Source organism: Myotis daubentonii, chromosome 8 (genome assembly GCF_963259705.1).
Source record: "Myotis daubentonii chromosome 8, mMyoDau2.1, whole genome shotgun sequence".
In the NCBI taxonomy this organism is placed as follows: domain Eukaryota; kingdom Metazoa; phylum Chordata; class Mammalia; order Chiroptera; family Vespertilionidae; genus Myotis; species Myotis daubentonii.
The window spans coordinates 70,186,042-70,210,285 of NC_081847.1; the positions used below are offsets into that span (position 1 = coordinate 70,186,042).

Consider the following 24,244-nt stretch of genomic DNA (forward strand, 5'->3'; position numbering starts at 1 on the left):
AACTTTGCAGGCCAGAAGGGAGTGGCAAGAAATATTCAAAGTGATGACTACCAAGAACCTACAACCAAGATTACTTTATCCAGCAAAGCTATCATTCAGAACGGAAGGTCAGATAAAGAGCTTCACAGATAAGGAAAAGCTAAAGGAGTTCATCACCACCAAACCAGTATTATATGAAATGCTGAAAGGTATCCTTTAAGAAGAGGAAGAAGAAGAAAAAGGTAAAGATACAAATTATGAACAACAAACATGCATCTATCAACAAGTGAATCTAAGAATCAAGTGAACAAATAATCTCGTGATCATAATAGAATCAGGGACATAGAAAGGGAATGGACTGACTATTCTTGGGGGGGAAAGGGGTGTGGGAGATGCGGGAAGAGACTGGACAAAAATCGTGCACCTATGGATGAGGACAGTGGGTGGGGAGTGAGGGCGGAGGGTGGGGCAGGAACTGGGATGAGGGGAGTTATGGGGGGGAAAAAGAGGAACAAATGTAATAATCTGAACAATAAAGATTTAATTAAAAAAAAAGAAAGAAATTCGTCTCTTTGAGTAGAGTAGACATATGTCATTGTTGCCTGATCTGGAAAAGGTGTCTGGCCTGACAGCGCGGTGGCCATGCTAGGGACACCTGTGGCTCCAGGCTCATGTTGCAGGGAACTGGGAAGCACTGGTGTCAGTGTGATCAGCTGCAGAACACTTTGACAGATTCCCTCTTAACCACTATTTTGCTTATCATTTTATTGTTTATTAAAAAAACAAAATGAATACATGCACATATAGTGAAAAAATATCAGCAAAGAAGAGCTTTCAATGAAAATATAGTCTGGGAATCTTAAATAATGTAGGATTATTTTCTGCTGAGGTGGGGAGCCCCAAGCAGCTCAAGCTGAGCACCAGGAGAAGGGTCCTTTCTAGATCTTTCCTTTTCACCTGGGGCAGCCCACCTTTGTTCACGTTGAAGCTGCAGACCTGCTTACAGGCAGCAATGATAGGAGAGAGAGGGAGGGAGAGAGGTTGCTGAAGGGCTGAACTAGAATTTGGGATTTTGTTGGAGGCAGAGGTCAAGGGTTGGTAAGGGTGAGGGTGTTCAGTGAGGGCTCAAGACCTATCTGAAGTGGTGAGGGACTCAGATGCTCTCCCCGCCCCCGCCTCCCGGGAGTTTTGAGTGGATTCTTCACTGGGTGCTTTTATTCTCAGAGCCATCAGAGGGCAGCAGAAGTCTAAATCATAGACCATTTCGGGGCAAGAGAAACGGGGGTAGAGGTGTGGTGGTGGGGTGAGGGGGCACCAACATATTCTAGAAGCCTAGTTACATACTGATCACTGAGTTCCTCCCAGCCTTTCCAAGCCACTTGGAGCACTTTAAGAAAACATTATGTAGCTGGGTCTGTGCTCCAGATGCCTGCTGAATTGCACTGAATAAATTAGGACCTAACATTATGCCATCCCTTCTCATGTGATGTGGAATGCTTCTGCTGTTGTGCTAACATTTATCTTGGGGACATTATCCATCATGTTGTATCAGTATATCTTGTACAAAACCAAGGAGCAAATTCTTTGTGGGGCTCAAGGTCAGGAACAAGTTTCTCTCTCACGATGAGCAATATGAGAATGGGCAGGGAAATCACTTACTGGGCATTACTAATGTTGCCAGGCCTGTGACAGGTGCTTTCTGGAGCCAATGTTTTTATTTTTGTCTTGGCTACCAGGAAACCAAGAGCTTGGGTTTTGGAGTGAGGCCTGGGTTTGAATTTAGACTCTTTTATTTACTAGCTCTGTGCAAAATGAATGAAGATAACATTATCACATTACCCACCTCCCAGGATTGCTGGGGAGAGTCAATACATAAAGAAAGCTCTTAGCACAGAACCTGACATAAAATGCACTCTCAACAAGCGTTAGCTATTGTTATTCAGCTTTTCTGACGAGATTAATTGCCTCCTGTTACCCACTTTATTACTTGTCTCTGCTCGTTTTTGCTCTTGGTTTAATGATTTTCAGTTTCATATAGTCTGTTTTTTAGTATTAAGTTCCTCCACTCCTGTTTGGAAGAAGGCTATATATATGTATATATATACATATATATATGCACACACATATATACACACATATACAAATATACATATACATATACTAGAGCCACAGTGCATGAATTTGTGCACAGGTGGGGTCTGGCTGGCTGCCCCAGTTGGGGTGATCAGGGCGGGCCAGCCGTGGGGAGGGGCCACAGGAGGTTGGCTGGCCAGCCCCACCCCCGATCAGGGTGGGGGGACGATTGGGGGTGGGGCTAGCTGGGGGGAGGGGCTGCAGGCAGGGCCAGGTGGGAGAGGGCCCCTGGGCTGTTGTGGGGGGGGGGGGCGATTGGAGCCCCAATCAGCCAGTTGGCTGCCACAATGCGTGTCATAGCCACTGGTTGTTCTGGTCGTTCTACCAGTCTAGTCACTTGGCTTTTATATATATACATATTTTATTTCAGTAAGGAAGGGAGAGGGAGTGAGAGATAGAAACAGCAGTGATGAGAGAGAATCATTGATTGCTGCTTCCTGCACACCCCAACTGGGGCATATGCCCTGACTGGGAATTGAACCATGACCTACTGGTTCATAGATTGACACGCAACTACTGAGCCATGCTGGCCAGGCAGAGCAACACTCTTTAATAGAAATGCAAGCCACATGTGTCATTTCAAATTATTTAGTAACCACATTAAAAAAGAAAGAAAGTTTGGTGCTTCCTCAAAAGGTTAAACCTGGAATTACCATATGACCCAGCAATTCCACTCTCAGGTACATACCTCAAGGAATTGAAAACAAAAACTTACACACGAATGCTCATAGAATCACTATTTGCAATAGCTAAAAAGTGGAAGCAACCTAAATGTCTATCAACGGATAAATAGATAAACAAAATGTAGCATGTCCATCCAGCGGAATATTATTCAGCCATAAGAGGGATGAATTATTGATACATGCTACAACATAGATGAACCTTGAAAACACTGTGCTAAGCGAAATGAACCAGATGCAAAAGGCCACCTAGAATAGGTAAATCCATACACATTGCGGATGACACATTGTAGAGACTTTGGATTGTCATCCTTCTCTGAAGTGTGTTGTATTTCCTTTTAGCAGGCAGTTAAATTATTGCTGGATCACCTTGAGTGTGGGCAGATTTGGCTTTATGCTTTGTTAGGGCAGATCTGTTTGAATAATCCCCTAGTTCTAGGATGGATGCTTTAGTCCTGAAACATTGCCTTTACTCCTAAGTCATGGTTCTTCCAGGATTTCAATTTAGATAAAGCTGAGGTGTTTATCAAGTCCCTTTCATGTCTCAGGGTTCAGACGTCCTCTTTGATGGGTGGCCGTTGAAATCTCTGGTTTTCCAGACTTCCTGGTATTGCTCACCTTGAACCCTTGGAATCGCACCTGCACAGAAGAGACTGAGGAGTCAATCAAGAATTTGAAAGAAGTTGCCCAAGCTAGTTTGGCTCAGTGGATAGAGCATCAGCCCATGGACTGAAGGCTCACGGGTTCAATTCTGGTCAAGGGCATGTACCTCGGTTGCAGGCTCAATCCCCAGCCCTGGTTGGGGCACCTGCAAGAAGCAACCAATTGGCGTGTCTCTTTCACATCGATGTTTTTTTTCTGTTTCTCCCTCTCACTTCCACTCTCTCTGACAATCAATGGAAAAATATCCTCAGGTGAAGATTAAAACAAACAAACAAACAAACAAACAAACAAACAAACAAACAAAGAAAGAATTTGAAAGAAGTTTATAAAAATATTTTGGAGATTTCCCTTTGCGGTTCGCTTCTCTCTGGATTTCCTGTTCAGTATGTGGTCCATCCGAATGCAGTACTGCCTCCTGATTGCTCCGGGCACCAGGCTGGCTTTCTGCTTGACCTTGACCTGCCACATGCAGGTTGGATTCGGGATTGTCCTCAGTGAAAAACCATGTAAAATGGATCTCTCCCAATGTGGTTCTTTTCTTTCAAGGATTACATCTAGTACAGTTTCTGCTTTATTTTCTTCACTCTCCACTGCCTTAAAACAGTTTTATTTTTTTACATTTTGTCAAGATATAATCATTGCTATCTATAGAATAGTTAGTTCAATAGAAACTCTTCTGCCATTATCAGAACCAGAATTCCTGAATGGAAACCCTCCATTCTTTCTTTTTTTTTTTTTAAAAATCTTTAAATTCTTTATTAGTTAAGGAATTACAAATGTGTCCTCATTCCCCCCCATTAACCCCCATCCTCCCCTCCCCACTCATGCTCTCATCCCCCTGTTGTCCATGTCCATTGGTTTGGTTTATATGCATGCAAACAAGTCCTTGGGTTGATCTCTTCTCCTTACCCCCACCCTCCCCTACCTTCCCTCTGGGGATTAATAATCTGATTGCTGAAACCCTCCATTCTTATCCATAACAGTTGGAATACAATAGAACTTCTTTCCCTGACATGACTGGGACCCTGCTAACCTTTCTATCCTCACTGTGCCCCCAGCTCTATGGGTAGCACTCAATTCTTTGAATATGTTATGCTCTATTGTAACTCAAGGTTTGCACATATTGTTTCCTCTGATGGGAATACCTGTCCCCCTGTGTCCAATTATGCTTCAGATGTCAGCTCAAATATTACTTTCTCTGCAAAGTATTTCTGAATCTATGGATAGACTAAGTTCCCCTCGTCCACCTGCTAATGACATGCCTTTCTTGTGGAGCATGTATCACAGTTGGTCATCAGATGCTTGAGTGGTTATTTGGTTGTTTGCTTCTTCTCCAGATAGTCAATTCCATGAGGACAGGGTATGGACCTCTTTTCTCATTACCTTATTCCATGCCTTATCCTCTGATATCGGGCTCAATAAATGTGTTGAATGAATGAAGAAGTAGAAAAGATTACATCACATATAGAAAAAAATTCCCAACTGAGTGTCAAGGTACTAAGACATAAATCAAGCATGTCAAACTCAAAGGCTAACATGGGGCAAATAAACAAGGTTTAAGTTTATGTGGGCTGCAAAAAAGGAAAAGCTTCAATTTTCATAGAGACAAAGGTTTATCTCTGCAGAGACATGTTAAATACAAAGGGCTGAAATAAGTAATCCTTAACATAGAACATTTTAATAAAAATTAATATTTTTTCTTGAACATTAACTTACCAGGCACTGAGTAACTGCACAAATTAATAAGCATAAAGCAAATAAACTCATTTTTCTTGTTCTCTGAAAGCGAAATATTTCCCTTTGCACACACCAAACAAGTCAGTACAAGACTAATGACATGGCAATTGGCTGCTAGAATATTCACTGCTAGTATTAGTGGAGAGAAATGGTGCGCCTGCATGTAAGGCATGTAAAGGAAATGAATGCAACATGATTATAGTAATTAGTGAACATTGTAGTTCGTTAATAATTATGTATAGCAGGATATTGTAAAAATCAAGTTACGAAATTTTTATTAAAACATTTCTTACATACCATTATATTGGCTGGGCTGCATAAATAGTCGTTGTGGGCTGCATGCTTGACATAAATGAAACTATGAGGTACTGTGAGACATGTCAAGTCATCTCACATTTCAGATCTTCAGATCCAGGATACATCATAGGTCAAGCTGAATTAGATGATCTTTTAGGTCACCTTCTCCTCTCAAAACCCAGGATATTCATAAAAAGATGAGTGAAGTTGAGATAAAAGCACAGGGTGGGAAACAGTAATAATATGGGACAGACATGGGGGATTCAAATATTGGGTGGAATTAAGATTTTAACCATAAACATTGCATGTCCTGCCTACGTCAAGGGCCTGAAAAATACACATGGTGCTTGAGGATAATTACTCTGTAACAGGAGATAGAATTAAAGAAGTTAGGAAGTAGTCAGGTCATGAATGAATCTGACGAGAAGGCCCTGGCATGCTGGGACTGGTGTCAGGCTGCTGAATACAAAAATGACAAGGAGAGAGTGATCTCTCAGATCCAGTGAGGGCCAGACTTAGGAAAGACTGGAGGTGTTCTCCTGATCTATTCATTTCAGTAAAGGAGATGGAAGGGGAGGGTTGAGTAGGGAAGAGATCAGAGTTGTGATGATCATGGGACTTCCCCTTCTCTACCTCTTCTCTGCACCCAGATGTGAAGGCAAAATGCATTCAGTATCTCTTGAATGACAGCCAAACTTGTGCCACATTCCCACATCTGCTCCACCAAATCCGTTCTCTTTGGGGCCCTTGGAACCAGAAATAAACCATTCGTAAACTACTTCTAATTTCTCTGTCATGTATCATTAAAATTTTCCCTTTTGCCCTAGCTGGTTTGGCTCAGTGGATAGAGCCCCGGCCTATGGACTGAGGGTCCCAGGTTTGATTCCTGTCGAGGGCACAAGCCCAGGTTGCGGGCTCTGCCCCCAGTGGGCGGCATGCAGAAGGCAGCTGATCAGTGATTCTCTCTCATCATTGATGTTTCTATCTCTCTTTCCTCCTCCCTTCCTCTCTGAAATCAATAAAAATATATTTAAAAAAATAAAAATTTCCCTTTCCGTTTCTATAATGATCAGACATGACTTGGGGAAGAGACCAGAGTCAGGACTATAATATTTTCATTCTGTCTTTGGAGTGTATCCTAAGACCTTGTTTTATCTTTTAATTTTTGCCCTCCTTTTATCAGGACTATCCCCTCAAAATGTCTCACTCAAATGTAACGTGGAAGCTGTTTGGGTTTCATATAGGCTTATGTCCTGTGTGACTTCTCTTATGCAGAAGTTTTCTGTAGGAGGGCATGTAGTTCTATGGGAAGGCCTACAGATGTCATCTGACTCTGTGCCCTTTCACTGATGTTTGTGTGCATTTGTGCATGTTTTCCTTCAGCACCACAGACAGTACACGTGTACCTTTTTTTTTTAAGAGGCAAATTTAGGACTGAGTGAAAAGGAAACTTGGGTAACTCCCAGAAGAAACCTGAAAACCTGAGGCTAATTGGACTTTGGGTAGTTAGTGTCTCCAATTCTTTGTCTTCAGAGAGTATGTTACTTACAGTAATTCCTTGGAATACTGGAATATAGTTCTGAAACACATTTCAAGGAAGTTACACTTGAGACTTCTTCATATAACAACCGGAGGCCCAGTGCATGAAATCGTGCACAGGTGGGGTCCAGCTGGTCCAACCCCAATCGGTGGATCAGGGCTGGGCCTGTCAGGAGGAGGAGATGGCGGGAGGTTGGCTGGCTGGCCCACCCTGAACAGGGGATGATCAGGGCTGGGCAGGCTGAAGGTGATTGGCCAGTGGGCCCCGTCCCTGATTGGGGGGGGGCCGATTGGAGGTGGGGCAAGCCATGGGGAGGGGCTGTGGGTGGTGGGCTGGCCAGCCCTGATCCCGAATAGGGTGGGGGGCTGATTAGGGGCCAGTGGCCTGGGGGAGGGACCATGGGTGGTTGGCTAGCCAGCCCTGCCTCTGGTCAGAGTTGGCGGGCCAACTGGGGATGGAGCTGGCTGGGTGGAGGGGCTGTGGGCAGATCAGGGTGGTGGGGGCCCATTGGGGGTGGGGTATGCCAGGGGGAGGGGCCGCAGGTGGTTGGCGGCTGGCCCTGCCCCTGATCGGGGTGGTGGTGGCCCATCTGGGGTGAGGCCAGCCCGGGGGAGGGGCTACAGGAAGTTGGCCAGCCGGCCCGCCACCTATTGGGGTAGAGGGGGGTGATCAGGGGAGGGGCCGGCCAGGTGAGGGCTGTGAGGGGGGGTTGGCTGGCTGGACCCACCCTTCATCGGGCTGGTTCGCTGGCCATAGTGGGCATCATAGCGACCAACCAGTCATTCCAGTCGTTACAGTATTCCAGTCACTGGCTTTTTATATAGATGTGTTTCACAATAGTCAGAGGGAGGAAAATCTTCAGAATCCGTCAATGAGCACCAGGTAAGATGTATGATGTCAGGGCTAGAGCTGTTTTATATGGACTCAGAATGGTGTGGGACACTAGACTTTGACTCATTACCCAGAAGTGACCTTCTTGTTTCATTTGTCCTTATTTATTTATTTGTACAGGAGTAATTTCTGGGTCAGGGGCTAGGGCGACATCTCTAACCTATGCTTTCTACCAATTCCCAAGATTTTCCCAAGGCTATGCCCATAGTCCAGAAGCCAGGGTTGCCATGGTTGGGATTGAGCTAGAATGCTCACATGTGGCCTTATCCTGGGCTGCAGTTCCTCCTATTGTGTATGGACCTTAGAATACTGGCCGAAGCTGCTCATATCACTGGACTTATTTGTTAGGCTGGGCCCTTGATGAGGAATAGAAATAGGGCAGTCAGGAAAAAGGGGAATGACCCTCTATACTCTGACTTGAGGTTCAGTTTGGTTCAAGACTTGTAGTTCCCAGATGTGAAGTCACAATTTATATATTATTGGCACCTGGGTCACTGGAGACATTTCCCTAGAATAGGAGCATTGTTGGGGATTGAATGATCATTGATTTGGGGAAGATGAAATAATTCAATAATGATTATTTTAGTGCCACTTACATGGAAATTCGATGAAGTAGGTGACAAAATACAGAAGCAAATTAAAATTTGGCAGATCATGACAAGAAGATATTAACAATGACTGCCTTTTTACAGACTGACTCATTACATGGGTAGGTTGGTGCCTATAGAGAGGTCCTTTGTAGTTTATGTTGGAAGAATCTAGGATGGAAGAGATGAATGAATTTAGATTAGGGCCGACACAGAAAATTTTCAGTGAAAATTTTATATATGTAATCAGCAGGAAAGGCAAATCTGGGCAAAGAAATGAACAAGAATTTTAAATTAAAAAAAATAAACCCCTTCCAAAAATAGTCTAATTTATTTACTCAGAATAATTTTGTCGTAATTTTTCATAAAGAATATTCCTTCTTCCTTCTGTCACATTAAGAATTTGGTCTTCCATCACCCCAGTCCCTGTTAATAAATAAATAAATAAATAAATAAATAAATAACTAACTAAATAAATGAATGAATAAATAATTAAATTTAGTGACTGATATGGTCATTGGTAGACTCAGTGGGTCCTATACATCTTAGCAGAACTTTATAGCTGTTTTTAATACTAGTGTCCCTCCTGATCTATATGTCTACCCAGAAGATATTAGTGAGCAAATATAATGCCAACCTCTGACAATATACAGATGAATAAAGTGCCGTCTTTGCTCTTGAGCATAAGGCTGTGGTTTCACCCCTCACTATGCCATACTGAACAGAGATACTTGTCTTCCCCTGCTCTCCTGACACTCTTCCAGCCTCTCTTTCAACCGTGCAACAATGAGGTGGGACAGGACCCAAAAGACCTGAGGCCGCTATGGTGGTAGTGCAGTGCTGGGTGGGTCCAGGTCCATGTCCTCCTTCTGAGTGAACTTGGAAAATCATTAGCCTTCCTGGGCTTCAGTCTTCACGATTTCAAAAGAGTGTTGTTGGACTAAATGACCCAAGACATTGAAATTTGTGCCTATGACTGACTGTCCCCAACTCAGGTATAATTTGTCTCCTTGCTCAGTTTCCCCTGGCCTTGCACTTGCTTTTCCCTGAAACAAACAAACAAACAAACAAACAAACAAACAAACAAACACCCCCGGTTCCTAATATTTAGTGTCACCGGAGGTGGGGCGAGGAGTTGAGAGACTTACGCTTCAGGAATACAATAATATTCACACAGATGCTTCTGTTTAAAGTTGTTCCTGTTGCCTGAACAGCCAGAGAAGACGAAGGGCTCACACAAAAATGTCAACGTGTTGTAGTAGAATCTGGTCAAAACTAGCTTACAGGTGCCGTACTTTGGGGGATAGTTGCAGATTTCTGTGCGTGAAAATTCCACAGTCAGGTTTTCTTCCCCACTGCTAAGTGGGCATTCTTCTCCTCATGGATTCAGACTAGTAATGCTCATCAACCCATGTAAACCCACCTGATTCTTTACCACTGGGAGAGTTAGTTCCCTGAGAATAAGTTTCACGGTATATGTGATACGAAGCAGTGATTCTAGACTATCACCTGGGTCAATGCCTCAGATAAACAGAGAAGGACAATGGGCAGCTCTATTACCTTAGCTATGAAAGCAAGAAAGAAGACCCAAGGCTTCCCCTATCCATTACAGCATCCCTTCTTCATATTAAATATCTATCCCACTTCCTGACTCTCCAAACGCTTTCCCAGGTCACTGGAAGTGAACGTCTCATCTGTTCTCCCAAGGACATAGGTCAGAGCCCTTCATTTCACCTCCACAGAATCCCTGTAAGCGCACAAGCTAAGAGGGGCTTTTTACACCTGCCCCCGAAGGCTTAAATGTCCTGTCTGGCCAAAGATCTTCCTGTCGCCCACCAATGTCTGTCCTCTCCATTCAGCCCTGCTTTGGCTACCCATTCAGACTCACCTGGTCTTACTGAGACCATGCAGATAGGTGGTTAGAGCAGGAACAATGATGACCATATTGGAGGCAAAGGAAGAGTTAATGTCAGTCTTCTTGAAGTCTACAGCCCTTGTTTATAACCAGGAATTTGCCCCATTTACCTATTGTAATTTGAATCAAGCAAATTAATTTTAAATAGAATGTGAGTGCCCTACGCATGCAAATGATGGCCTCAGCCTCATATCCATGGAGTGTAACACAATGGTCCTGTATACATGTGTTAAATAGAATAGAAACTCATCCAATACACACACACACACACACACACACACACACACACACACACACACACACCCGTAAAGGAATTTTCTGGACACTCTGATATCAATCCATTTCTCTTACATTGAAATCCCTTTGGAAAAGACTTAAGTGAGTTCTACTTTTTTCTTTCTTTCTTTTTAAATCCTCACCTGAGGATATTTTTCCCAATGATTTCTAGAAAGAGTTGAAAGGAGGGAGGAGAGAGGTGGGGGGAAGAGAGAAACATTCACATGAGAGAGACACATTGGTTGCCTCCTGCAATCGAGATACCTGTCCGTGAACCTGGCTGATGATGCTCTACCACTGAGCAAAACCAGCCAGAATTACGTTTATCTTTCTGCTTCTCCAATCCATAATGGATGGAACTCAGTGTAAGTCCTAGAATCAGATGCTCTAGCACCATACAGTTTGAGATAAAAGGAGAACTTGATTCCTTCTTATTGGCAGCTACATCACCCAGGCTGCCTAGATCTCCTTTTCCTCCACACTGTCCTCCTGGGTCATCCTCCCTATTGTGCCTTACCTCCAAGATATCCACTTTCGCACAATTGTTTTCTGATCTTTAGAGGGAACATGAAAGCGGGAAGTGTACGGAGAGGCATGGACAAGATGAGGAGCAACATAAATAAGTGGATCAACTCTGGCTTCATGGTGTTGCAGAGAGCAGGCAGAAGCATCCAGAACTTGGCTGAAATTATATCTTGGGGGTGGAGCTTTTTTTCGGGAGGAGTTGAACCCATATCTCTGAGTTCACTTCTCCAGGGCCCAAGCCTGGGCAGGGTTCCGTCGCATCCGAATCAGCCGAGTGAGCAGGACACAATGTGCTTGGGTGCCTAGCCATGTAGCTTGCAAGGTCACGGTTTATCAGCGCTCTACTGCTGAACCTCAGCCTCGGCCTCTCTCCTGCGTATCTAGGGATCATGACTACCCATGGCTCAGGATATCAGCATCTCTATAATAAGCAGCTGTAAATAACTTATTATCAGTCAGTGCTTTAGTATACAGGATGGGGCAAAAGTAGGTTTCCAGTTGTTTGTATGAAAAATAATTAAAAATAATAATACAAGATTAAACTCTGTGTTTCATGTTCTCATAGCTGTAAACCTATTTTTGCCCCACCCTGTATAAATGTAAAAATGTGAAAGTAAGTTAACATAGTCTCGAATCTAAGAAACTGGAACAAAACCAGCAAAATAAATATAAAGGAAGTAGACAGAAGAGGTTGATAAAGATAGTAGGTGACATTAGTGGATTAGGTAAACATGTAAATTGCTAAATAAAATAAAAAGTTTGTACTTGAAAAATACCATTAAAATAGGCAGAACTTGGGCAAGAATAGCTAAGAAAAACAGAAGAAATAAACATCTTCCAAAACAGAAATAGACTCATAGATACAGAGAACAAACTGATGGCTACCAGAGGGGAGGAGGTTTGGAGGGTGAGGTTTGGTGAAAAAGGTGAAAGGATTAAGAAGTACAAATTGGGCCCTGGCTGGTTTGGCTCAGTGGACAGAGCGTCGGCCTGCGGACTGAAGGGTCCCGGGTTTGATTCCAGTCAAAGGTACATGCCCCGGTTGTGGGCTGGATCCTCAGTAGGGGGCATGCTGGAGGCAGCTGATCAATGATTCTCTCTCATTGATGTTTCTATCTCTCTCTCCCTCTTCCTTCTTCTCTGAAATCAATAAAAATGTTTTTTTAAAAAAAGTATTAGAGAAAAACACAAAAAGTTTTCTACATCACTTTTTTTATTGAATTAGAGTAAGTAGAGAAAGTCACTTCTTTTAATCCTTCCACCCAATGTTCAACCTCCCTCCCCCCACATGCTTAGAGACCTATCTTTAGGTATCAGTATTCTTTGCTTCTCTAAATGCTAGAATCTCCTTTTTGATGGTAAATTCTGTTTTAGCCATCTATTTACTTGTGTCTCCAAAGATGGGAACAATTCAGTAGTATATTTTATATGGAAGATGGAGGTCAATTAATTCATTAAGTGGGTTTCATTGAGAGAGCTTTTATCTTAATTTAAAAATAACAAAGTAATAATTGAAATCATGCTATGCAGATGGATCTTGCTGAGCTTTTAAAGTAGCTATATGGATTATATCAACGTATCATAACATTTTTATATTTAAAAATATATTTTTTATTGATTTCATAGAGGAAAGGAGAGGGAGAGACAAAAACATCAATGATGAGAGAGAATCAATGGTTGGCTGCCTCCTGCACACTCCCCAGTGGGCCTTCTTAAACCAGAGACCTCTTGGTTCCTGGGTCGATGCTCAACCGCTGAATTACACCAGCTATGCTAACTTCTTTTGTATTAATGGCCAATTAGGTTGTTTTTGATAGATAATTACAGATAATGCAGTAGCAAATATTGTTGTACATGAATCTTTATGTAAAATTATTTCGATGGCATACATTTTTAGAAGTGGATTTTTTGTCCAAAGGTAAGCATTATAAAATTCAGCAGATATTACCCAATTCATCACAGCCTTGCCAACACTTCTTTTTGTAGTAAATCTAATGAGTGCAAAGTGGCAGACCATTGTTTTAAATTACATTTCCCTAATAGTGGGCATTGGAAAATTTTAGCCTGGGTATTGGCATGTTGAATTTGTGAATTACCTCTTCTTACACTTTGGTTATTTTTGCCTTGAGATATCTTTTTTTCTTAATGATTTACAAGATACTTTATAAATTCTGAGTCTTAATAGTTACATTTGTTGTAAATGTTTTCTTCTGGGATATTATTTGTCCTTGAATACTGTTGTGGTTTCTTCAATTGAGTACTTTTAACATTTATGTAATTACGTACATACTAGAGGCCCGATGCATGAAATTTGTGCAAGGGGCTCAGCCCTCACAGTTCAGGCTTTGTCCAGAAGGTCATCCGGGTGGTGGTTCTGCTGTTCGGCCATCTGGTCTAATTAGCATATTATGCTTTTATTATTATAGATATTTATTTAATTAAGTCTGTCATTCATAAATACCCAAACACATTTAGAGGCTTCTGAGTTTTCTGCCTTTATTAGAAAGTCCCCCATCACTCCAAATTTAGCAAAATGTTTTCTTATGTAAGTTAATAATTTTATTTTTTACATTTACAACCTTAATATATTTGAAATTTATTTCTGCATATGATGTGGAGGTAGGGATCTAATTTGACTATTATACCAAATAAATAACAAATTATATTATCATTTATTGAGAAATATATCACAATTTCCCTTGATCTGAAATGCTAACTTTATCATATTTTTTTAAAAAATACTATTTTATTTAAAAAATCTTTAATGATATTCTTAATTTACTTGGATCTATTTCCGGATTTTCTAGTTGATTTATCTATGAACGTTCCTATTCCTGATGTTTATTCCTCATTGTTGGGCCAGATGGGAAGAAGTCTAGAGATTCCTTGCTCCTTGGTTCCAACAGAGTCAACGTTTTGGTCTAACTTGCTAACTAGCCTAGCTCCCAGTAATAATAAGAATGGATGTTAGTAGAACTGAATGAAAAAGGACCAAGCTATAATGATTTGAATAAATATCTCCTAGGATGCTGTACACCTTGGTGTTTTGTATAAAGTGTCTCTCTATTGTCATATGTAAATATGGCAGCAAATGTTCTGCCCTTCTGTCTCTGGGGGAAAGAAAGATTTTCTATTTCAGTGGAAGGCACAGAGTGTGAAACTTTAGATGAAAGAGATGTGAGGCAGCAAACAAGGAGGGTCATTAACTTTCATTTTATTTTTTTGCTGTTGCATTTTCTGCTCTATCTGGTAGAAAACTAATAATGGAAGGTTCTGGAGAAATGCTTGAGGCACCCATGTACTTAGTAGCAATCCATCAAGAGAATAAGGAGTCTGTATTGGACCCGACAATTTCCTTGTAGGTATATTTCACTCCCAGTTGTGCCTCTTCTCACTGTGTTATCACATATACCTTAATCCACACTTATGGCCTCCATGGGAATTCTCTTGGTAGAGCAGAAAAAGAAGGGTTATATTTGATCGGAAGTGAGTGAGCCTGACCATAAAGGGGGATATGGTTGATGCTTCACTGGAGGGACTCTGATGCCCTAGAGCATGTATAACGCGTCGTCCTAATGGGTAAAGTGTTACGGAAGTTAGAAGGCATGAAAGCCTGAAAGATGGAAAGATTAAAACCTACCCAGGAAGTCCCAGCATGAGCTCATTTTCTTCTGTCTAGAATGTTCAATTAGGTTACCCTATGTATAAAGAGACTAGTTAAATAGAAGTTCTGGTCAAAGATAAGGAATATGGAATGTATTTGGAGGAGGGATGTTATTAAAACTAGCTATAGCCTTATAAGGTATAGGACAAATATCTAACGTATTGTTCCTTGCTTGTGTTGTAGAATTAAGCAAAATTTTTTCCATTTTTACCTATTGCTTTATGTAAGACTAGAGGCCCGGTGCAATTCTTGCACTGGGGGTGGGGTGTCCCTCAGCCCTCTCGCAGTCTGGGAGCCCTCTCACAGTCCGGGACCCCTCGCTCCTTACTGCCGGCCTGCTCGCTGCTCCTTAACACCCGGCTCACTGCCACTGAGGCAGGAGAGGCTCCTGCCACTGCTACTGCGCTCGCCAGCTTTTGGCTGAGCAGTGCTCCCCTGTGGGAATGCACTGACCACCAGGGGACAGCTCCTGCGTTGAGTGTCTGCCCCCTGGCTTTTATTATATAGACTAGTGGCCCAGTGCATGAAATTCTTGCACAGGGGCGTGGTGTTCCTCAGTCCAGCCTGCACCCTCTCCAATCTGGGACCCCTCGAGGGATGTCCGACTGCCGGTTTAGGCCTGATCCCGACATTCCTCTCACAATCTGGGACCACTGGCTCCTAACCGCTCACCTGCCTACCTGCCTGATTGCCCCTAACCACTTCTGCCTGCCAGCCTGATCACCCCCTAACCATTCCCCTGCTGGCCTGATTGATGCCTAACTGCTCCCCTGCCTGCCCGATTGCCCCCAACTGCCCTCCCCTGTAGCGACCCACCTCCTCCACCTGGACCAGCCTCCTCCGCACCACGTGAAGCCATGGGACCCCTAGGCCTCACCATGGGGAGTGGTTGCAGGGCCCCGCCTCTGCTGTTGCATGGCCATCTTGTGGTGGCCATTTTATGATGACGTCGCATGCGAGGCCCACCTAGGCTTTTATTAGAATAGGTGGGTTTGTTGGTGTAGAAACTTGCTACTTTATAGACTGGTTGCAGAAGTTCCTAGAAGGATTCAGTGAGTGCTAAAAGAGAAGCGACTGTATATTTTGTACAATGTCCCTCATTTTGAATTTTTCCAATGTTTCCTCATGATTCGAGCACAGGTATGTCACTTTGGTTCCACTAATGAGCTCAACATGAAAGAGGAGGTGATACAAACCTATGCAAATTTGGTTGATCACATCTGAAAGTGTCACTATTGTGTGCAAATGTGAGGAATAGTTCAGGAGGGAGAAGGGAGCTAATGGACAGGATCAGGTGACATTCCAACTCTGCATACGGCAGGGGGAGAGATATTCAGAGAGGACAGAGGCGGATACAAGGTTCTCTCATTTTAATGGTTATACAGTTATTTCTCAGGAAAGTCAAAACTAAAGTCAGGAGAATAGCAAACAGATGTAATATTTCAAGGAAATATTACAAAGATCATAACATTTGTCAGAATTTTCTTATGTCTGTCTTCAGATGGTGTATCAGGCATTTCCAGCGTCAGCAACCTGCTTTGGCTTTAAATGGCCCCTGTTTGGGCAAAAACACAGAAACAAAACAAAACACAACACAACAGATTTATCTTATAGCTTTTGGAAAGTCTCCATGGATTAATTTGTCATTTTTATCTCAGGGGAAACCTAAAGGATGCCATCTCTTTCAGTTCCACTGGTTAATCTCTCATTCTTTCATTTTCTCAAAACGTAGTTATTGCCTACTATGTGCCAGGCACTACAAAGATTCACTAGGAGTATCAAATTCGTAGAACAAAATTTCTGCTTTCGAGTTACTCCCAAGGCCACTCCCTATCTCCCTCTCCTGGGAATCAGCCATACCATAGCCCTCTCGCGCTTCTTCTAGTTCCTGTGACTGGGGAATGGTCAAATGTGGGCTGGGAGCCAGCTTAGTTGTATAAAACACCATGTTGCTATGGAGAGGTTAGGGGTCTGAAAGTATGATGATTAGGATTGGGTAACCTTGTGCATGTAGGATGGTCAAGTCCTGGGTGGCCATCAGATCTGGTTAGAAACCTTCTTACGCCACTTAATATTGTGACCTTGGGCCAGTTAGTTACCTCAGCTCGGTTTGGTTTCCTCATCTGCCACATAAAAATAACAACACACACCTACTTTAGGGCGATTTTAATTTTAATTTGGACCAATATACGTAAATTGCTTAGTGCAATGTCTGGCACAGGGTAATTGTCCAATAAATGGTGGTTGTTATTTTCTCTCTGGATTTTTGATGTCCTAATTGCAAAATGACAAATGACCCTGAGATTCAACCCAATTATTAAACCTTTCGGTTAAGACAGTTCTCCCTCTTCCCCTTCCCAAATCAGGGTTTATCTTGGGGTCCCAGGTCTCTCCTTTTCCTCTCCCCAAGGACAAAGGACAAAATTGGATTCCTTACGGTACTTTGTACTCTTCCTCACAGGCTATTTGACATTCTAGTTTAAGATTGTAGTTGTTACGGTTGCCATCACAGCCAGAGAAGACAAAACTTTGACATCTTTTGGAGGTGTAGTTGTAGAAATATCTAAAGTGGACTTCATAGCAGCTGCCAGAATTCAGGTCCATAAGGCAGGGATCTGCACGAGAGGTTCTCATTGAGTTGGGGGAATTTGTTAGTTCTCAGCAAGCGATCTTGTTTTCATGGGCCCTTAAAAATTCCTCACATTAATCTGGACATATTCCCATATTCAAAATCACCGAAGGACATCTGGTTTTCTCTTGGAATTAGGATTGCTTGGTAAGGTTGCCCTTGGACATGGAAGTTGATTACATCTCCAAGTTTTGGCAGTGACTGGGAGGAATAGTGAGCAGTGGAAAAGGAGCTTTTGCCAGAAACTTGTGCTAAGTTATATGGTTCCCATTTCATTTTATTTATTTTATCAAAGCACAATCTCCTGCTTTTCTGTACCTTCATCTTTCTCTCTTCTTAACTGCACACATAGGACACATAATTGAGAATGCTGAATCTCCAGTTTTCATATATTCACTATCCTATCTACACCCCAAATTTCAGGTAACTGTGCCTGCTGCTGTCCTCAAAGCAAGATGCAAATCAAGATGAATAACCTTGAGGGTGATAGTCTTGCTTTCAGATCCTGTCATCTTTCCCCCTGTTGCCTTCCCAGAGACAAACCTTCTGTTTTTATTGACAAGAGTCACATAGGCAATGGCCAAAATAGCAACAACAGGGCTGTATTAGCAACTCAGAGATTATTGTTTATCTTACCCAAGTAGCCAGCTTGGAGTTTACTCTGGTAAAAGTAGCTATTTAGGTACAATTACATGCATAATATCACTTCATACAAACATCCTCTGAAGCAGGCATTTCTTTGATGTACATTTTACACAAGGGGAACGGAGGTTAAGGGATAGTAAGTGATCGACTCAACCAAGGGCGCACATTTGCTAAGTGGCAGGGCCGGAATTTGGGCTCTCTGCCAGTGTGGACTGTACCACCTCCCATGTTCTGGAAGCACCGAGTCTGTACACATCACCTGTAGACGAAAGCTTCATGGCCTTTCACCTCCACATGGTGAGCTCCTCTAAACAGGGACCATTTGTCCAAATGTTCTTTATGTGTCCAGAGCCCAGATATTGAAAATGCCTCATTTTTTTTTTCAGTTCCAACCTCCTTTTCATCTAATCTCAATAATACATACTCTTGATTGGTCTGGGACCTTTGAAGTTGGTCATGAAACCCTTTACTCAAAATACTTCTAATCTTTGGAGCCCCTATAAAAGAGAACCCCACTGCAAAGGACTTATTGGCACCCTAGTTTGTTCTTTTCTCATCAGACATCCACGAGACCCCTAGAGTAAGTAGTGTCCTGAATCAAAGGACTAAATGTCTGTGGATACTGACACAAAAGGAGGAACTTCCTGAACCAACACTTCCCCCCACTACTTTCTCCCTCATTCATAATTGTCCTTTGAATTTATATTCTACTTCAAGTTTGTACCTTTGAGATCTCCACATATCTGCTCAGTAAGTCTAACAACACCACCCATGAATGGGGTAGCCAGTAAGATGAAGATGAAGAGCTCTAGAAGAAATCTCAACTCAGCAGGCTTCATGGTGCAGCAAGCAACGGGTAGCAGAGTGTTGGTATTAACTGATATTGTATTTTGGGCTTGATATTTGAGAGGGCTGAGTCCACTTACCCCAAGGGCCAGGGCTGGGCATTACTAGGTGTTGAATTGAACAGTGAATGCTTGGGTACCCAGCTATGAAGCTGAAGGTCCCAGGCTGATTAGACCCCTGATAGTGAGTCCCATGTCCATGTAGAAACCATAGAAACTAAAGGACTAGAGCCTCTGTATATTATTTAACCACAGAGGGTAGAACCATCAGGGCAAAAAAGAATTGCTTCCTTTCCTGTCTCCAACCTTCTACAACAAGGGAGAGACTGATCCTGGTGCAACAGAAAGAATGTAATGAGCACAATAATAATAATAATGATAGTAACTAACCCTTATAGTACAATATTTTCTTCCTGCTAGGCACTGTTTTAAGCAATATACATACTAAATCATTGAATTTCCACATGCACCTCAATACGGTCGGCAAAATTATTATCATTACAGATGAAGAAGTGGACGCTGAGGTTAAGTTATATGTACAAGGTCACTCATGTATTATGTAGTGGAAACAAGATTTGAATTTACTATATTACCTGGAAACATGGGATACTTTGGTTCTGTTTTCTTGTAAGACTTTTGAAATTTTGACTTTCACATTGACACTCTTAAATCACCTGAGGTTGATTATTTTGGGTAAGGTATGGAATAAAGGTCAAGGTTCATTTTTTCAATAGTTCCAGACCATTTATTGATGGATTCCTCTTGTATTCAGCTGTATGGTAACTTCACTTATGTATGCGGGATTATTTCTGAGCAGCTCTTTTTTTTTTTTTTTTTTTTTTTTTTACTCCACTGTATGTTCCTTCTCTTAAATTGCTTGAATAAATATATATTTTTTAATTTTGAAGAGTTTGAGAAGTATTGGTATTAATTCTTCTTTAAATGTTTGGCAGAATTTACTTATGAAGCAAGCTGGTCCTGAGTGTTTCTTTATTGAAATTTTTTTGGTTGCTGATTCAATTTCCTCACTTGTTAGTGGTCTGCTCAGATTTTCTCTTTCTTCATGATTCAGTCTTGGTCGGTTGTATGTTTCTAGGAATTTATACATTTCTTCAAGATTACAATTTATTGGCATGTAAGTGTCCACAGTAGTCTCTTATGTATCTTTATATTATGTGGTATTAGTTGTAACGCCTCCTCTTTCATTCATAATTCATTTGACCTCACTCTCCTTTTTGGAGAGTCTAGCTAGAAGTTTCTCAGATTTATCTTCTACAAAAAGTAACTCTGAGTTTTATTGATCTTTTCTATTGTCTAATTCACTTATTTTTGCTCTCATTTTTATTATTTCTTTTCTTTTGTTGACTTTATGCAGTTTCTTTTCCTAGTTCTTTGCAGTGTAAAGTTAGGTTGTTAATTTGAATCTTTCTTTTTTCTTAATGTTGTCATATATTGTATAAATGCTTCAATTTTAGAAGTGCTTTTGCTGCATAAGGGTTAGTATTTTCCATTTCCATTTATTTTGAGATATTTTCTAATCTCTCTTTTGATTTATCTTTTGACCCACTAATTGTTCAGGAATGTGTTATTTAATTTTTACATACTTGTGGATTTTCCAGTCTACATCTGAGAATTAATTTCTGTTAGGTCCATTTGGTCTAAAGTACAAGTCCAATTTTTTTTTTTTACTGATTATCTGTTTGGATGAATATCCATTATTGAAAACGGGGCATTGAATTTCTCTACTATCTCTATTATTGTATTTTGTCTATTTCTCCCATAAGATATGTTAATATTTGCTTTATATATTTAAGTGCTTCATTATTGGGTGCATATCTATCTACTATTGTTATACCCTCTTGATGAATTGACCCCTTTATCATTGTATAATGACAGTCTTTGTCTCTTGTGACAGATTTAAAAATCTTTTAATTTGTTTTTTTTACTTTTAAAATATGTTTTTATTTGATTTCAGAGAGGAAGGGAGAAGGAGAGAGAGAGATAGAAACATCAATGATGGAGAGAACATTGGTTGGCTGCCTCCTGCAAGCCCCCCATCGGGGTTTGAGCCTACAACCCAGTCATGTGGGCTGACTGGTAATCAAACTGTGATCTTCTGGTTCATAGGTAGATGCTCAACCACTGAGCAACACCAGCTGGACATGACAGATTTTAAATAAAACCTGATTCTACACAGAGGAAGGGAGAGATCCCCAACTGGGGATCGAACCTGCAGCCTGGGTATGTGCCCTGCCTGGGAATCGAAGCTGCCACCATTTTTGGTGTACAGAATGGTGTTCCAACCAACCGAGTCACACAAACCATGGCTCTTGTGACAGATTTTGAAGGAAAGTCTATTTTATCTGACATAAATATGCCATCCTTGCTGTCTTTTGGTTACATTTGCCTGGAATATCTTTTCCCTTCTCTTCACTTTCACCCTATCTATATATGTCCATAAAGCCTTGAGTATTTTGATGCTCTATTGTTAGTGCATTCATGTTAAGTCTATGAATGATATATTATTCATATTCAGCATCCTCCCAGGGGAAAGAAAGAAAAACCCCATTCTGTCTCCCAAGTCTCCTTATTGAGTTGGTGTAACCCTACCGGAAAGTGAGGGTTTGTTGATCTTTTACTCTCTCTGCTGGGATAGATTGGAAAGAGAACTCCCAGCAGTAATCTGCAATCTTACCTAATAATATGCAAACATGTAAACTGATCATCCCTCTGGTACGCTCACCAGCCAATCAGGAGAGTATGCAAATTAACCCAACAAAGATGGTGGTTAATTTGCATACATAGGCACGAAGTGGCAGAGCGAAGACAGAAGGCTCTGGCCGGAGCAGGGAAGGCCTGGGTCCTGGGTGCCAGAGGAAAACCGGTGCCGGCAGCCAGGGGAAGGGAAGGCCTAGTGCACAAATCTCTTCGTGCAACGGGCCTCTAGTATATCCATAAGCATGGTTATCTTTCTTGGCCTCCTTTATTCTGGCCATCGTGTAGTCAAACCCTGGTCCCCCAGCTTCCCATCCTTTATCCCCTCACTGAGAAGAGTCGGACCCACCTATTAGAGTAACTTCTCCCCGATTTCCTATCCTGTCACTTGTTCTTCAATAAATTAATTAATGTGAAGCATCCCTTCAAGATTCCATCCTGGAGGGTCAGTTTGATTTATTCCAGGTACTTTCCAGTCTACCCATGTTCCCCTCAAAGCAAGTCATGCTGCATAGATTTCATTTGTTGAGGAAAGTGTGGTAATTTATTTATCTTTTTCTTTAATGTACTTCCTTGTATCCCACCCTTTTCAGTACATTCTCAATATTTCAATATTGATGATAATCATAAAATCTCATAGTTCTTTAACAGTCAGGAGTGTACAAAGTATTTTGATGCTCATCAGTTTATTTGATCTTTCTCTTGGCGCAATCCTGTGGAAGGAGAACAGCAGAATTGCTTACGTCATTTTCCTAAACATGACGCAAGGCTCACAGGGGCTGAGTTGGAAGTGGTGGAGCCAAGCAGCTAAAGGTCCAGGTTTTGTGGAGTTTGAACAATTTTGGGAACCGTATTTTAGAAAAACAATGCATAACTATGAACACAAAATTAGGTGTGGCGGCTGGGGAGGGACCATGGGAGGTTGGCTCCAGGGTGTGTCTGGCCCATCTCACTCAGTCCTGACCCACCCTGCCCACCACCTTCTAATTAATTTCCTTTCAATGTGCACGAATGCGTGCATGGGAACACTAGCTATAAATAAGTACGTCATGGGATATGATGTACAGCATAGGGAACATTATCAGTAACATTATAATAACAGTGTGTTGGCAGATTGTAACTAGACTTATCCTGGGGATCATTTCATAATGTATCTATATATATAAAAGGCTAATATGCGAAGTGTCCCCTCAGGAGTTTGACCGGGAGACTGGGAGTTTGATCGCTCGTTATAATGTGTGCTAACCATCAGGGGGTGGCGAGGAATGAAGGAAGGCCCCGGCCGGCAGCTGGAAGGCCCCAATCAGCCCTGATTGCCTGCCAGGCCTAGGGGTCCTACCCGGGCATGTGATTTTGTACACTGAGCTTCTAGTATAAATATCAAATCACTAAGTTATAAACCTGAAACAAAGGATATTGTATGTCAATTATACATCACTTTTAAAAAAAGAAAGAATATATATTTATAACACCTTTATTTATGCTTTGTGGCTGATTATTCCATGTTGCTTCTTCTTATAACAATGGTTTTTATATCTTATTTCTATGGAGAGAACAGAAATGTAACTCAGTCTTTGCTCTAACATGGTCGATTAAAAATTTAAAGTTATAGTCCTGGAAATCTAACATGCAATATAGTTATTACAGTCAACAGTACTTTATTATAATCTTCAAAGTTTCTAAGAGACTAGATTTTAATCATTTTCACTACAAAAATAAATAATAATTATGTGATATGATGGTGGTATTAGCTAATGCTATGGTGGTAGTTATACTGCAATATGTAAATGTATCAAATCAACATGATATATACCTTAAACTCACACAATGTTATATGTCATTTATATCTCAATAAAAGTAAGTTATTGATTGTTTAGGAAAAAATCTTTTTGGGTTCATTAACACTGGTAATGCCACATCTGTAATTTTCTCCATAGTTTCTGGCTCAGGTAGGGCAAGCCCTTGGTGAATTCTAACTCATTAATTTTTTTAAAAGTATATATATTTTTTAATTGATTTCAAAGAGAAAGGGAGAGGGAGAGAGAGCGAGCAAAACATCAGTGATGAGGGAGAATCATTGATCAGTGGCTTCCTGCATGCCCTCTACTGGGAATCGAGCCTGCAACCTGGGTATGTGCCCTGACCAAGAATCAAACCGTGACCTCCTGGTTCATAGATTGATGCTCAAACACTGAGCCATGCCATCCGGGCTCTAACTCATTGATCTTGATCTAATGGACTTTCATTGTAGCCTAATAGCCACTCACCCAGCTCTACCAAGTCTTCACCAGCACCCACCTTGTGCTTATCCTGGGGTCATGCTATGACTATGAAGCCTTAAAGGCTGGCCCCAAGCAGTTGCAGTTTAGCATCTGATTGAGATTTCTCCTTGAGGTCAAATATGGGATCAATTTGCTTGATGTGTGCAACCAAGGGCAGATTGTCAGTGGAGGTTGTCGGATGTGAACGCAGTAGTACATTCAGACCACCATTAGGGCATGCAGTATACCGCCGGGTTGGGAC

General features: G+C 41.7%; 1 protein-coding gene across 1 annotated transcript; it reads right to left on the reverse strand.

Annotated features, from left to right (window-relative positions):
* Nucleotides 1-7,646: 7,646 nt before the first annotated feature.
* On the reverse strand, nt 7,647-19,000 carry SPINT4 (serine peptidase inhibitor, Kunitz type 4). The gene is made up of 4 exons (XM_059704932.1): nt 18,886-19,000; nt 17,325-17,502; nt 11,216-11,252; nt 7,647-7,676 (listed from the first exon to the last, which is right to left on the reverse strand). The coding sequence occupies exons 1-4, from the start codon at nt 18,998-19,000 to the stop codon at nt 7,647-7,649; spliced, it is 360 nt and encodes a 119-aa protein (XP_059560915.1).
* Nucleotides 19,001-24,244: the final 5,244 nt, after the last annotated feature.